Source organism: Symsagittifera roscoffensis, chromosome 5 (assembly GCF_963678635.1).
Source record: "Symsagittifera roscoffensis chromosome 5, txSymRosc1.1, whole genome shotgun sequence".
Lineage (NCBI taxonomy): Eukaryota > Metazoa > Xenacoelomorpha > Acoela > Convolutidae > Symsagittifera > Symsagittifera roscoffensis.
In genome coordinates, this window is record NC_087066.1 from 58,112,580 (window position 1) to 58,127,478 (window position 14,899).

Here is a 14,899-nt window from a genome sequence, read left to right on the forward strand (position 1 = left end):
TTATATTTAATTATAATTGAGTATAATCTATTATTTTTACTCATACTTATAGTTCATTAGTTTTGCGCAAAAATCCATTATAATCGATTATAATTGATTATAATCCCTTTTGTTTGTCCATTTCGTCTTCTAAGTTGCACCTAAATTGCTTATATTTTATGCTTTTTGTAGACGTTGGTTCCTATGAAAAATGAGAAAAATATTGGTAAAGTTTCTCAGCCAATTCAAATTTATAAGGTTTTTCTTATAATTTATAAGAATCTAATAAATTTATAATTTTTTCATTTCTTCCCCATCAAAGTTGTTTTGTGATAAATATTTTCAGCTTTTTAACCACCAAAACATCAGCAAATTGATTTAGTTTCATGAGTGAACGGAAGATTTATTTGTCTTCTACCGCGGGAAACTTTCCACAAATATGAAAGGATCTCTATGAAACTTTTATTTCGTGGTGAAACTTTGTGTTCAGATGAACCAAAGTGTTCAAGAGATCTCTCTTTTAGTGATTTTCGTATTGACACAAATATAAAAGCCCATAAAATATAAATAGATTATAGTTTTCGTTTTGAATTGATAAAATTTTGGCAAAATAAGAGAACATAATCGATTATAATCGATTATAATTGATATCAAGGGGTTTTTGTAAGAACTCTAATCATTTATAATCGATTATAAGAGATCATAATCTCTTGGAAAATATCACGATTTTAATCAATTATAAAATCTCGTTTCGGAACACCTAGTTTTGGTAATTATAATCAACTTAAATTGTCAAAAAATCATCATAATAATCCGTAATAATCGATTACTTACGCCTTAACTTGGATGCGGGTTGTCTTTAATTTACACTTTCAAACAGGCCCCTAATAGCTAGTGTGGTAAACGATAAAACGTAACTGTAGGGTAAACTAGCATAAGATTAATTGGCAGAGGGTAAATTTGTATATAGGTTGAAAACGGTATAGGGTGAATTGGCACAGGTTTATTGGAGCAGGGTAAATTGTCTTCAGCATATTATAGCTTGCACAAACTCCTAGTAATTTTATAAATCACTTTGAGAAACTTTTTGTTCAGCTCCTTGGAAAATTTGTCTAAAGCTCAGAAAATGTCATGCTTTGGCTTCTCCATTAACACTTAATAAAGCTAACTATGTGTTAACTTTGTGTCTGAAGTCAGTGTTAAATGGCTACTCATCAAAACAGCTTTTTTTCTGTTTTGCTCTGGGTAGCGAAATTCAGTGTGATCTACATTTTTTTATGCTGCAATTTTCTTGCTGCAACCTATATATACTATCTTACAATACATAAAATGAAGATCTTGGCATTTTTTTTTAAAAAAAATCTTAAGCGCACTCCATTTTTTAGTTCGAAGTTTTGGTACTTTTTGTCTAAATATCCTACCTTTAACAAACCGAACTTGTATGAAAACGTCATTAGTTAATAGGGAAAATAAATTGAGCAATGAGATTTTTTGCACAAAAAACTTTAAATAATCTACTGGCTGATAAAAGTACAGAAATGGGAGAAAAATTGTTTCGTTTTGTTTCCAAATTAAGACATGAACGTCTGTTTTCTTCACATTCTTGACTTTTTTCCTGCCACTAATGAAAAGAAAAGCCTAAAATTTTGACAGATCGGTGCTGAAACTATTTTAAAAGTTCTGGCTGGATCGAAATTGATCTTTTAAAAAAGTTTCGAAAATGTTTTGTTATGATTTTTGTTTTCGACTTTGAAATAGTTTTTGCCATAGTAACTGTGAGTTTTTTTTCTGTGCTATCTAAACAATGAAGGACTCCTCTTATTATTTTTTTTGCCTCTGCACTATAGTTTCGTGTTATCGTCAGTTTTTTGCTCAATAGCTTCAAATTTCATTGGCGGATACATTTTGACGAAAAACGAGAAAGAGGCATTTGCCAAAAAAAGATATAAATAAAATACATGAACTTTTCTCCCCTCCTTTGGCAATTTCAACGGCTGACTGCCTAAAAAGTCCTCCTTTTGGTACCATTTTTGGACATCCATTTTCAGTGACTTTTCAGTTTTTTCTAAGAACATCTTCAGCGACAAAGCATGCCTTAATTGAGGAGAATCGCGCGCCGAAAGAGGTCAAAGCATTGTTTTTTGTACTTAAATGGTTATTTAAGCAGCATTTTAATCAGCGAAATCTCAGCACATAAACGGTCCATTTATTGTTTTTTTTTTATTGAAACCAACACAGCCACAACAGTTTTCAAACATCACCTGAGATGAATTCGAGACTCATTAATATCTGTAATACCTCTGTGTGAGTTTTAGATTGATACAAACAGTGGCCAAAGTTACTTCAAAAATTCACCTTTGAAAAGAAAATCAACTGCAGATAAAACACAGAGAAGCAAATCAGCTTCAGCATGTATAGAACGAAAAGCAACACAACAACAGTTCTTTGTACTTTCTAAACTCTGCGCAGTTAATACACTACACGACAGTAAAAAGCCGAACGAAGTTGTTCGAAGATCCCAATCAATGGCATCGGCCGAAGTGCCCCCGACGCCGAATCAGTCTTCTGCGGTCGGGGCCGATCTGGACTACCACCGAATCAAAACTCCGAAGTTGACAGGGCGACTGCACAACACGAGTTGGAGTCACTCGCAGTCGTACGGGGAGAATGAAATAAATCTTCCTGATTGGTTGAGCGACCGAGAACGAACGACAGTTGTACGAAGTGTGCCGAAGCTTAAACTGCATGAAGAAGAGTTCGCACAGAGCCCGCGAACAGTAGCGTACGTAAATTGTCTGTTACAGAATCACAACAAAATATGTCGAAATTCGTCGAAAATCCCTACAACATCAGTAAAAAAAAACTTGAAGTAGGATTTTCAATTGAAAACATTTGATGTTTTCTCTTTTGTTGATTCTTTTTTTCAATTCGTTAAAAAAAGCACTAAAGAGAGACCGTTTAAATGGCGAGGGGGTCGAGTCCTTGAAAAAATGCATACCCCCTAAATTAGCCCCTGTTATCCATAATTCTTGGAATTTTGAACGGTTTTCTATAACTTTCTCTGTCTGTTTTTAATAATTTTGATTTTCAAAAGATACACCCACCAGCAGAACCTGACTCAGTACGAGCAGCATCAGCAGCAGCAGCTGCAGCCCCAGTTCCGACTAGTCTACCCCAGACACATGCTCTCCTCCCTGCGGAAGGTCACTGGGCTGAACAACTTCATAGTGCAGCCCAATGCAGTCGCACCCACTCCCGAGGAAAGATTCAACATCACCAGGTATACCAGTAGCGTACCGAGGGGAAGGGGGGGCGACTAACTCCCTCCCTCCCTCCTCAATTCTGGTTGCCGAACTTTCCCTAAGGGTCCCCCATTGGTATATTTGTACGACATCCAATTTTTGCTAACCAATCTCAAAATGCTTCGGCGCCAATATGAATAATTTTGAGTGGTGAGTGGTCAAAATTTTCCAAAAAGTACCTAAAAACGCCTTTTTTAACCTGTTTTTAAAGAATGTGCCAGCGGGGCAGAAAATTTTTGACAAAATAGGGTCAGTATAGTGTTTTCAGAGAGCTCGAAAATGAAATTGTTCGAGATAAAAAAAAAAGGTCGGCAAAATTTCCAAAATTTTTCGAAAAACCGCCCCCAAAAAAATTTCTGCACACGCCACAGAGTTAAACTATACTACTATACTCTGTTTCAATTGGGGGGATCACCTGCCACACCGGGGAAGGGCGGGGGTTAATTTATTGACAGGCAATCAAAATCCGCAATGATTGTAATACAAACATTTGAAAACTTTATTCTATTGTCAATAAGTCAATAAGTAAAAGAGTAAAACCTTTGCTCAGCATAAATTCGAGATTTTTGTGAGAGATTGCTGATATGCTTCAAAATTGTTTTAGTTAAGACCGTTTATCCACGGGGGAAAGGACCAACACAAGAGCTGTACAGCTCATCACGGCGAACCGCTGTTGTGCCCCTGTTTAAGAACTACATACTATTTTTTTTTGGTTATTTTTCTGGGCTGGGTAAAGTTGCTTAACCCTCAAGCAACGAGCACGGATCATGGTGTTTCAGCCAAGTTCTACGTGAAGTCGTTTCTCATCCGTTCAAAAATACCAAACCTTTTTTTCAAGTTTTATGCATAGGTGGGAGCATTAACCTTAACTTTTGCCTTTTTAGGGAACTAATTGTCAAATCAAGTGCGCCCAAAATTGACTCGGGCTATGCTGCACACGTTTCTCACAGGCCTGAATTCGCAGAAAAACAATTCCACCAGACCATAAACGGCGCCTACGTCCCTACTGGGGATCCTGTTAGAGACCGGGAGAGACAACGCCCCCCGAAAACAGAAGAAAGTGGATACAACCTACAGAGATCCCAGACAGTGCCTGATGATCTTCTTCTATCCGATTTCGAAGACTTGGATCTCGAGGAGCTGCAGAATGACATAATCTTCACCAAAGATTACTTCGAGGCGCTTGACAGTCCGATGCGACAAAGCCTACTCAGACTAAAAGAAAGAAAGACGAAAGAAAGGTATGCTTTCAAAGAGAAGAATGTACAGCGTGTAAAAACAAGAGAGTACTTACAAAAACAGCTTACAAGAACTAATTACATTTCAAGCTCGCTTGGAGTCTTGATGGCTTCCGGCGACCAGTCAGTTTTCGAACGAGATCTGACTTGGAAAACGGCCAGAAAAATTGAGATTCTTAGAAACAAAAGTCGAAGTACACCACTGGTTCCATATGGTATACTCTACCCTAGAATTGGAGGAATAACCCGATTCCAGGGTAGACCAACTAAGGGTGAAATATCCCTGATTGAAAAGAGAGTAGGAAATATGAGCAAAACCTTTTTGGATAACAAGGAAAATATCAAGGCTTGGAAAGCTTCGGATGAGCCGATTTCGACAGCAATTCCAAACGAGGACGACGAAAGTCGAAATTTGAGTTCGTTGGATGTTTTGAGTCCCGAGGAACGCCGACAATACGCCGAGGATGAAGCAAAAGTTAGTCGCATAAGACATTCTTTCGAAAAACTTCCAAATATAGATAAAAAGACAGCTGAAATAATGGCACGACAGATAACGGAAGACGAACGAAGAGAGTTCGGATATAATCCGAATCAATTTGACAACATAAGTTTGAACGGTGAGAATAGAATTGAACCAAGAAGAGGCAAAGCTCCGACAGGCACGTTATTTAAGTCAAACTTAGTACAACGAAACAAACCAAAAGAACCGACTAGTAGTTCGGATCAATTCGGTTTGGGCAAAACTGCAGCACCGCCGAAAGATCCAAATGCTCGAAAACTGGCTCGGAAGCCACCCAAAACTCGACCAGCGTTCCCGGCGAAGCAAAAGTTAGCAAAATTCAACATGGATGCTCCGCCGGCGACGCCGAGCGAGTCAAAACGAGAGCCGAAAGATGATTCAGCCGACTCGAACAAAGTGTTCATTACGCAGCCGAGAGAAATCAGTAATGTAGAAGGAACTGAGCCCGGGCCTGATGACAAAGCACGAGCTATTTCGTCAAGTGGTCGAAAGTCTGTTTCTTTTGATGACGAAGTAGAGACGAAATCAATTGACGAGAATGAAGGTGTTTCAGCCGACGAGCCGAAAGCGTCCCTAGCCGAAAATCAGAATATATCCGATGAATTGGGTTCTACCTCAACTGAGACTAAAGACACAAATGAAAATGAGAAAGTTTCTCCGTCTAGCGAAAAAGAAGCCAGCTTAGCTGAAACCGATACAAGCACAACTGCTGCGGAATCAGCTCAAAGTGAGTCTAATTTTCCTAATAAGGATATAAACGACACATCGGAACCGACGCTAAATGAGTCTGATGTTCAAAAAGACGACGGTAAAATAATTGAAGCTGACAAAGAAGTTCAGGCTGAAAAAGTTCAGGCTGAAGAAACGGATGATGAAAACTATTTGAAAACTATCACAGAATCGAACCATGAATGATTAATTTTTGTATAAAATACATTTTAAGTTGTGATACTTCCCAGTTTTTGCGTCTATGAAAGTTTTTGTTTGTTTAAAATTACTACTGTAGAGGTGTTAAGAGCTTTTTTAAACTGACTTTGCAATCTAGTTTTGCATTTGATGGCAGAACCAACACCCGGGTTGAGGTGGTCGATTTTTTTATCGATCGCATGGGTTGAACGATGTCATCGAACCAGTTTATATAGGTCGATAAAAACCCAAGGTCGGCCAAATTCGATACACAAGTCAAACAAATCCGAACTCAGAACAAATCCGAACTCAACTTTAATCAGCTCCCCGAACTGTTAAAATGAAAAAAGAAAAAAACTTGAATTGATTTGTTTAAAAACCGTAAACGTGATAATGGCATCCGCTAAAGTGATTCGGATGGAGATGTTTTTCCCAACCAAATTCAGTTGCTCGCAGAAAAGACTTACAGGGTCGAAAGATATATCATTCTAAGCTCTTTTGCCTATTGTTTTAGATGAAAAGAAATGATCCAATAAAACTTGGCAAAAAGTTGTTCGGAACACTTTTGAATTTCAGACATTTCAGGCCTAATCTCCATTTTCTTTTTTTCGTCATTTCGCAAATTTGAACAAGGATTTACTGTGCAAGGCTACTGTGCAAAGAGCACAGAATGTTCCGACCACAATTTTAAAAAAAACAACCAAGTGTTTTCAAATTATTGTTTTTTTTTTGGCAAGGAGCGATAAAATGAGCTGAACAAAAAAAACTGGGGCCTAGATATATTCGACAGCCATACTAAAATAAGCAAATTGAAAAACAGTTTTTGTAGAAAAATTATTAGAAAACGAAAAAAAAATCAAACAAAAACTTTCGAAAAAACTGAATTTTTTTGACTTTTTTAAAAAGTTGATTCCAAAAACGCGCTAAAATATTCAAAGCAAACTATCATTACCCAAGTAAAATTAAGTTCTTAGCCTTTAAATTAGGCTATTGTAACCTTTTATGCAAAAAATCAATTGAAATAAAACTGCTCGCTCGCTTCAGTCGCTGCATTGAAGAACTTTATAGAGTTTTTTTAATGTGGTTCGAATCACGACTGTATGGGCTTTAATATGATGTATCACTCAACCCAGTCCAATGATTATTTGTGGTACTTGGAAAACAAAAAGAAATAACTAAAACACATCCGAATACAAGTCCTCCCCATTTTTTAAATGATCGGAACAAAAACCGAAAAACCAAAAAAAAACATATATAATGCAAAATTTTTGGCAAAAATAGTGATTAGTTTTTTAGATGGACTAAATTTCAAGGTGGTGAAATGATTTAAAAAACTGAGTTACCAAGGGAAGTTTTATTTCAAACAATTTTTTAATAAATGTAGTCCGAAAAGGATGCTGCATCAGCTTGCCATTAACTTTGACTGATGTAATTTCATAATTTCAACTATTATGTTTCCTTACAAAGCTCTAAATCAGAAGCTCAAAATCAGGAACTCAAAGCCAGTAGCTCTAAAATAGAAGCGTAAAATTGGTTGCTCAGAGTCAGTAGCTCAAAACTCATTAGCTCAAAATCAATAGCTCGGAATCAAAAATTCAAAACCAGAAGCTCAAAATTGATAGTTCAAAAAATTAGCACCTGAAACGCAGTAGCTCAAAATCGTAGCTCAAAATCAGTAGCTCAAACAGAGTAGCTCAAAATTAATTGCAGAAAAGCGGCAGCTCAAATCACCAGCTAAAAATTAGAAGCTCAAAATTGAAGTTCGGAGTCAGCAGCACAAACTTAGTAGCAAAAAGTCATTAGCTCAAAATTGGTAGCTCAAAATCAGTAGCTCAGAATCATAGCTGAAAATCAACCCTCAAAAATGTTAGCACAAATCTTTAGCTCAAAGTCATAAGCTCAGAATCAGAAATGCAAAATCAAAAGCTCAAAACTAGCAGCTAAAATTTGCCCTTCAAAATCAGTAACTCAAATTGGTAGCTCAAAATCAATAGATCAAAATCAGTAGCTCAAAATTATCAGCAGAAAATTGACTGCTCGAAGTCACCAGCTCAAAAGTATGAGCTTAAAATCTTTAGCTAAAAAACAGAAATTCAATTTCAAAAGCTCAAGTTTGGTAGCTCAAATTCCTAAAACCAAAATCAGTAGCTCAAAACTGGTAGCTAAAAATCAGTAGATCAAAATCAGTAGCTCAAAATCCTTAGCTTAAAATCTTTAGCTCAAAATCAAAAACTCAAATTCAAAAGCAGAAATTTGGTGAATTAAAAATCAGCAGCACAAAATCAGTAGCTCAAAATCAATAGCTTAAAATCAGTAGCTCAAAATCCTTAGCTCAATTTCAAAAGCCCAAAATCAGTAGCACAAAATCACTAACTCAAAATGAGTAGCTCAAACTAGGTAGCTCAAAATCATTAGCATAAAATCATTAGCTCAAAATCAATAGCTTGGGTTCCGAAATTCAAAATCAGAAGCTCAAAATCGGTAATTCAAAATTAGCATCTCAAAAATAGTAGCTCAAATTCCTAGCTCAAAATCAGTAGCTCAAAATCAGTGGCTCAGAATCATTAGCAGAAAAGTGGCAGCTCAAAATCACCAGCTCAAAAACAATAGCTTAAAATCTTTAGCTCAAAATCATAAATTCAATATCAAAAGCAGAAACTTGATAGCTTAAAATTACAGCCCCAACTCAGTAGCTCAAAACCTTTAGCTCAAAAATGCTCAAAACCAGAAAATTAAAATCAAAACATGAAAATTGGTAGCTTAAAATCAGCAACTCAAAATCAGTTGCTCAAATTTGGTAGCTCAAAATCAGTAGATCAAAATCAGTAGCTCAAAATCGTTAGCACAAAATTGGCTGCCCAAAATCACCAGCTCAAAAACATTAGCTTAAAACCTTTAGCTCAAAACCAAAAACTAAAATCAAAACCTGAAACTTGGTAGCTCAAAATCAGTAGATCAAAATCAGTGGCTCAAAATCTTTAGCTCATTGTCATGAGCCCTAAGGTTTTAGCTCAAAACTGGTAGCTGAAAATCATTAGCACAAAATCATTAATTCAAAATTAGTAGCTCAAAATTAGTAGAACAAAATCATTAGCTTAAAATCAGTAGCTTGGGTTCCCAAATCGAAAATCAGAAGCTCAAAGTCGGTAATTCAAAATTAGTAACTCAAAATCCGTAGCTCAAATTCGCAGCTCAAAATCAATGGCTCAAAATCACCAGCTCGAAAGCATTAGCTCAAATGGATTAGCTCAAAATTAATCAAAATCAGAAAATTATAATCAAAAACTGCAATTTGATAGCTCAAAATCACCTGCTCAAAAGCAGAAGCTCAAAATTGGTAGCTCAGAGTCAGTAGCACAAACTCAGAAGCACAATAACATTAGCTCAAAATTGGTAGCTCAAAATCATTAGCTCAAACTCATTACCTCAGCTTCAGAAGCTCAGAATCAGAAATGCAAAATCAGAAGCTGAAAAGAAGTAGCTAAAAATTAGCACTTGAAAATCAGTGACTCAAATTGGAAGCTCAAAATCAGTAGCTCAAAATCTTCAGCACATAATCGACTGCCCAAAACCACCAGCTCAAAAACATTATCTTAAAATCTTTAGCTCAAAATCAGAAACTCAATATCAAAAGCAGAAACTTGGTAGCTCAAAATCAGCAGCCCAAATTCAGCAGCGTAAAGATAGTAGCTCAAAATCAGTAGCTCAAAATCCTTAGCTCAAACTCATTAGCTTAAAATTAAAAGCTCAAAATCAGAAATTCAAAATCGAAAGCTGAAACTTGGTAGCTGAAAATCACTAGCCCAAAATTAGTTGCTGAAAATTGGTAGCTCAAATAAGTAGCACAAAATCATTAACTCAATCAAACCAAAAGTTAAAACTTTGTAGCTCAAAATCACCAGCTTAAAAGCAGAAGATCCAAATCGGTAGCTCAAAATCATTAGCTCAAATTCAGTAGCTCAGAACCAGAATTTCAAATTCAGGAGCTAAAAATTAGTAGCTTAAAGTCACCGGCTGCCCAAAATCACCAGCTCAAAAGTATGAGCTGAAAATTTCTAGCTCAAAAGCAGAAATTCAATTTCAATAGCTGAAATTTGGTATTTCAAAATCAGCAGCCCAAAACCAAATGCCCAAAAATGGTAGCTCAAAATCAGTAAATCAAAATCAGTAGCTCAAAATCATTAGCACAAAATCGGCTGCCCAAAATCACTAGCTCAAAAGTTTGAGCTTAAAATTTTTAGCTCAAAAACGGAAATTCAAAAGCATTAGTTCAAAAGTTTTAGCTCGAAATTGTTTAAAACTAGAAATGTATAATCAAAAGCTGAAACTTGGCAGCTCAAAATCAGTAGCTCAAAATCAATAGCTCAGAATAAAACATTTTAAATCAAAAGTTGAAACTTGGCAGCTCGAAATCAGCAGCCCAAAATCAGTAGCTCAAAATCATTAGCAGAAACTCGGCAGCTTAAAGTCAGCAGCTCAAAAGCAGATATTGAAAAGCAGATGCAAGGTATTCAGTTCTTGCAAGGTATTCAAAAAAACAAAAAGAGAAGAGAACTGTGTACTGTGTATGGATTCTTCTGCTGCCGTACTTGCAAAAGCTTTATTTACTTGCAAAATTTTATTTGAAATCTACCAAAAGTTCAATTTTAGAAATTTTCAATTTTTTCAATCAAAATGATTCAAATACACAAAACAAATTATACAAAAAGAGACATGATTTTGTTAGTTTTTCAACACTGAAAAAGTAGTTTTATCGCGTTTTTTGCTTCAATTTTTTTAAAAAAAACAATGCAATCAAAATTTAATTAAAACCAAAATCTAACTCAAATTTTTAAATTTTCAATATATGGGCTATAAAAACTGTAATTTCGACTACAAAAGCAGAGTTTTTTTGTTGATATAACCGTAACAAAACGTGCTCAGAAACCTTCTTAGGGGATAATTGGTCACCTACCGCACTTCCACCCCGCTCCGCCTTGGCCGCTTTCCACGGCACTCTACCGCAGAAAAAAAAATTTGGCAAAAAATTCTGATCTGACATAAAGAAAAACTCAACAATTGAACTTGAATTTCAAAATAAGCTTGAAAAAAATTGTTCAAATTTACATCAAATCTAAAACAGAGACTCAATTTGTTTCCCGGCTATTATTCTACATGGCACCGGAATAACATTTACAAATAATAGTAGTCAATTAACCGTAGAGTTGAGTCAATAATAACAAAAATCCAAAAATTCAAGTTAATCTCCATATAGTCTATAAAATTCTACCTCCATATAGTCTAAGAAAATACTTCCTTAAATTAATATGGTGCACTTTTTCTCCGAATTTCTCAATCAAAAATTTACCCCGAAAATGGTCATTTTGGTTGTTTAATTAATCAAAAATTATTCTAAATCTACTCTGTTAGCTGATCAGAAAGTTATAAAAGATCAAGAAGGAGCTTCCTACACAGCCCAACAAAGTTCTAGAGGGTTTAAATCTCCAGAAATTAGTGCAAAAGGTTTAAAATTTATTTTTTCAGCAATAGTTTTGTGTTCAAAGATTTCTGACCACCAAGGTTACTTGGTAAAAATGTTTAATGTTTGTTTGTCTGAAACATTCTAAGCTGCTTTTGCTGTTTATTTTTTTGTTGTCAATAAAAACATACCTTTTTTCGTTAATTTGGTCGAAAAACTGCAAAAAAAAACCATACCGTGGAATTTGTGATAGAAAATTTAGCCAACTTTTTCTTTGCGCGGATGCAAATCTGTAAAATTGAAACACTTTTCAGTGTTTTGAGCAAAACTATATGTGATAGTCGTAAAATTTAGACAAAAAATGTGCAAAAAAAACAAAAAAAAATCACATTTATTGACTATCAAGCTAAATTAATTTCTCTTAAACGGGTTTTTGCGTTTACAGGACAAATTTTGAAGATTTATGCACTCACTTTTGTTTTTTTTACTTCTCAGTCTCCAAAAAAAGTAAATAAAAAAGTACTGTTTCCGGCCAAAAATTGACTTTTTTCTCTATCCCTGCTACTGATAATCCTTGAAAAAATCAGAAAAAAATTCCCAAACGAAGTCTAAACATATTCTAAGCCAAGTCTGAAAATAGTCCCATACAAAGTTGACCACAGTCGCGAAATTTACTCGATTGTCTTTTAAGATCTGCAACTGCAGGGTTGCTGAATACTAAATGACTCTTTTTAATTGTCACTAAATCAGATATTTTTATCTGAACCACTTAATTGTGAAATTCAATAATTGATAACGATTGCAAAATTTTTTGCAATAAAAGCACTGAAATTTTATTTGTTAATTGCACACGGGTAATAAATTCCTTAGATGACTCCTTTGGATCTGCTGACCTTTTGGAAAAGGCTTTTCCGTCCACATATTGATCATACTGTGCCTTTCAATGAGCAGGTTTGTTATTTTCCTCGGTTGAAAGTATTATCACACCTGAAACAGTTTTTATTCCTTTGCTCCCTGTGTAATTGTTGTTCTTCTTATAAATGTTGTTTTGTTAATGTTGTTGGTTTTTGTTGTTACTGTTGTTGTTTTTGATGTTATTGTTGCTGGTTGATTAGACGGAGCTGGTTTTTTTTACCCGGGAACGTACTTTACTCTGTATCCCATCTGCGTTCTCTGTAGGTTAAGACTTTCGGGCTTTGTATATTGCATGATGAATCTGACTGGTTCCTGTTTTAAGTAGAACCTGTGAATTGCAAGAAAGAGTACTTTCTGTTGATTGCGAGTTTCCTAGGCTGTGCTTTTTCATCTCCTAGTTGTTTTCGATACATTTCTCTCTTCTTTTTGCGTAGTTTTACGCATAACTTCTAGTTTTAGTTTCGGTTGAAAGCTTTTCTTTTTTTTTTCTAGTTCAACTCTTGGGAGGTGTCCCTTTCTCTGACTCATTAGTCCTGCTTGTCACTGCACTCTGCTCTTGATGCTGGGTTGACCATTTCACGTGAAATTATTCTAGGATTTCGTTTTTCCTTGAAACTCTGCATATGAAGTTCTTTCCTTTGTTGAGTTCAGATACTTATTTTTGCTTCTATGTCCCCGTGATTTTAAACAGTGCTCCTTTTGCCGCTTTTTTGCTTGTTCATTTTGTCATTTCTCTGGTTTTTCTTGTTTTTGACATTACTTTGACATTACTTTGACATTTTTTTGTACATTACTTTCTCCCTTGTACATGGTATTTTTTTTCTGGTTTTTGCTCTTGCGGGTCAAAAAGTTTTGTCCATTACGGAAAGCGTTTTTTCTAACTATTTGAAAAGAGTAGCGTATACCGTGGAACTTGTGATAAAAAACTCGTCCAACTTCAATTTTGCGCGGATGAAATCCTCTAAGTTTGAAACATTTTTTCGATGTTATGAGGCAAAAAGTGTGAGTTTGTCGTAAAATTTGGACAAGAAATGTGCAAATGGGTTGGATTATTCCTTAAAAATTTTTAAGGTTTCGGCAGTTAATTTTTAGCCTCCAAAAAACGTATAAAAAAAGTTTCCGGCGAAGAATTTACTTTTTCCCTCTCCCTGTTAATGATAACCCTCCAAAAAGTTTGAACAGTTGAAAAAGTTTAAACACATTCCAAGATTAGTCTGGACATAGACTGTACAAATTTGAACACAGTCGCCAAATATACTTGATTGTTTTTTGAGATCTGCAACTGCAGGGTTGCTAAACACTGAATGACTTTTTTTATTGTCAGTAACTCTAAGCTAAAAAATCACATTCATTGACTACCAAGCAGAATTCTTTTCTCTTATACGGGTTTTTGTATTTACAGGACAAATTTTGAAGATTTATGCACTTTCTTTTGTTTTTTTTTAAACATTTTAGCCTCCAAAAAATATAAAAAAAAGTGCTGTTTCCGGCCAAAAATTGACCTATTTTTCCTTTCCCTGCAACTGATAATCCTTGAAAAAAAAACAGGAAAAATCGAAAACGAGGTCTAAACATATTCTTAGCCAAGTTTGAATATAGTACCCCACAAAGTTGAACACAGTCGCGAAATAGACTTGATTGTCTTTTAAGATCTGCAACTGCCGGGTTGCTGAATACTAAATGACTCTTTTTAATTGTCACTAAATCATATGACTTTAACTAAAACACTTAATTGTGAAATCCAATGTTTGATTAGGATTAAAAAATTAGATACAACAAAAGCTGTTAAATTATAATTTGTTAATTGCACATGAGTGATAATCCACTTTGGAGCTAACAATAAGTTTCTGATCACCAAGGTTACTTGGTAATTACATATAAAGTTTGTTTGTCTGTAAAGTTTGTCTGTATGCTACCAAACGCTCCTTTACGATAGACTTTGATTGCATATGCTTATAAAAACAAGGATAGTCGGCTACTGTGCAAGTAGCACAAAATGTTCCGAAATTTGTTTTCAAAAAATATAACAGTAGTATTGTAATCCGCCGTGTGTCCTTAGGGGGGGGGTCTTTTCGACGGTAGGGGTCTTTGGGGTCCTACCAAAAGTAGGGTCCAAAAGGACCCATCTTTTTTAAAGACCCCAAAGTATCCTCCCCAAAATAAAAAGACCCCTCTCTTAGGACACCCGACAGACAAAAAACTTTGGTATTTATTTTCGCGCGGTGGTTAAATTTAATCCATTCCAAACTTTCCCACCACTCAATAAGTATGGGTATATCCGGCTGCGGTTTTCTCGCTTATTTTTGTCTAAAAGCTAATCCTTTTCGTTCATATAAATATGAGTTTACATAAAACACCATTCATATTTCCTTTTAAAAATTTTTGGTAATTATTGTTCGTTTCTTTTTCTTATTTTATTTTCAAACTTATTTCCAACTCTCCCTTATTTTCGACTTATACCATTTTGATTCTTTTAGCCTTACTATTAGCTTACTTTGGGAAACTAAATACGCAATCCTTCGCTCCTGCTTCAAGAGTAAGTTGCAATTACCAGTCTCTTTTGCGCCGGTCTATTTAACTC

The 14,899-nt window shown here is 35.2% G+C and overlaps 1 protein-coding gene across 1 annotated transcript in view; it reads left to right on the forward strand.

Moving 5' to 3' along the window:
- The window catches only part of LOC134846969 (uncharacterized), an 18,826-nt gene extending 12,775 nt beyond the window's left edge, over window positions 1-6,051 (forward strand). Inside the window, exons 2-4 of the mRNA XM_063864432.1 lie at window positions 2,295-2,761; window positions 3,074-3,259; window positions 4,166-6,051. Of these exons, the coding sequence (XP_063720502.1) occupies window positions 2,295-2,761; window positions 3,074-3,259; window positions 4,166-5,954 (2,442 nt within the window). The 3' untranslated portion in view covers window positions 5,955-6,051. The remainder of the gene's footprint in view (window positions 1-2,294; window positions 2,762-3,073; window positions 3,260-4,165) is intronic.
- The last annotated feature ends 8,848 nt before the right edge of the window (window positions 6,052-14,899 follow it).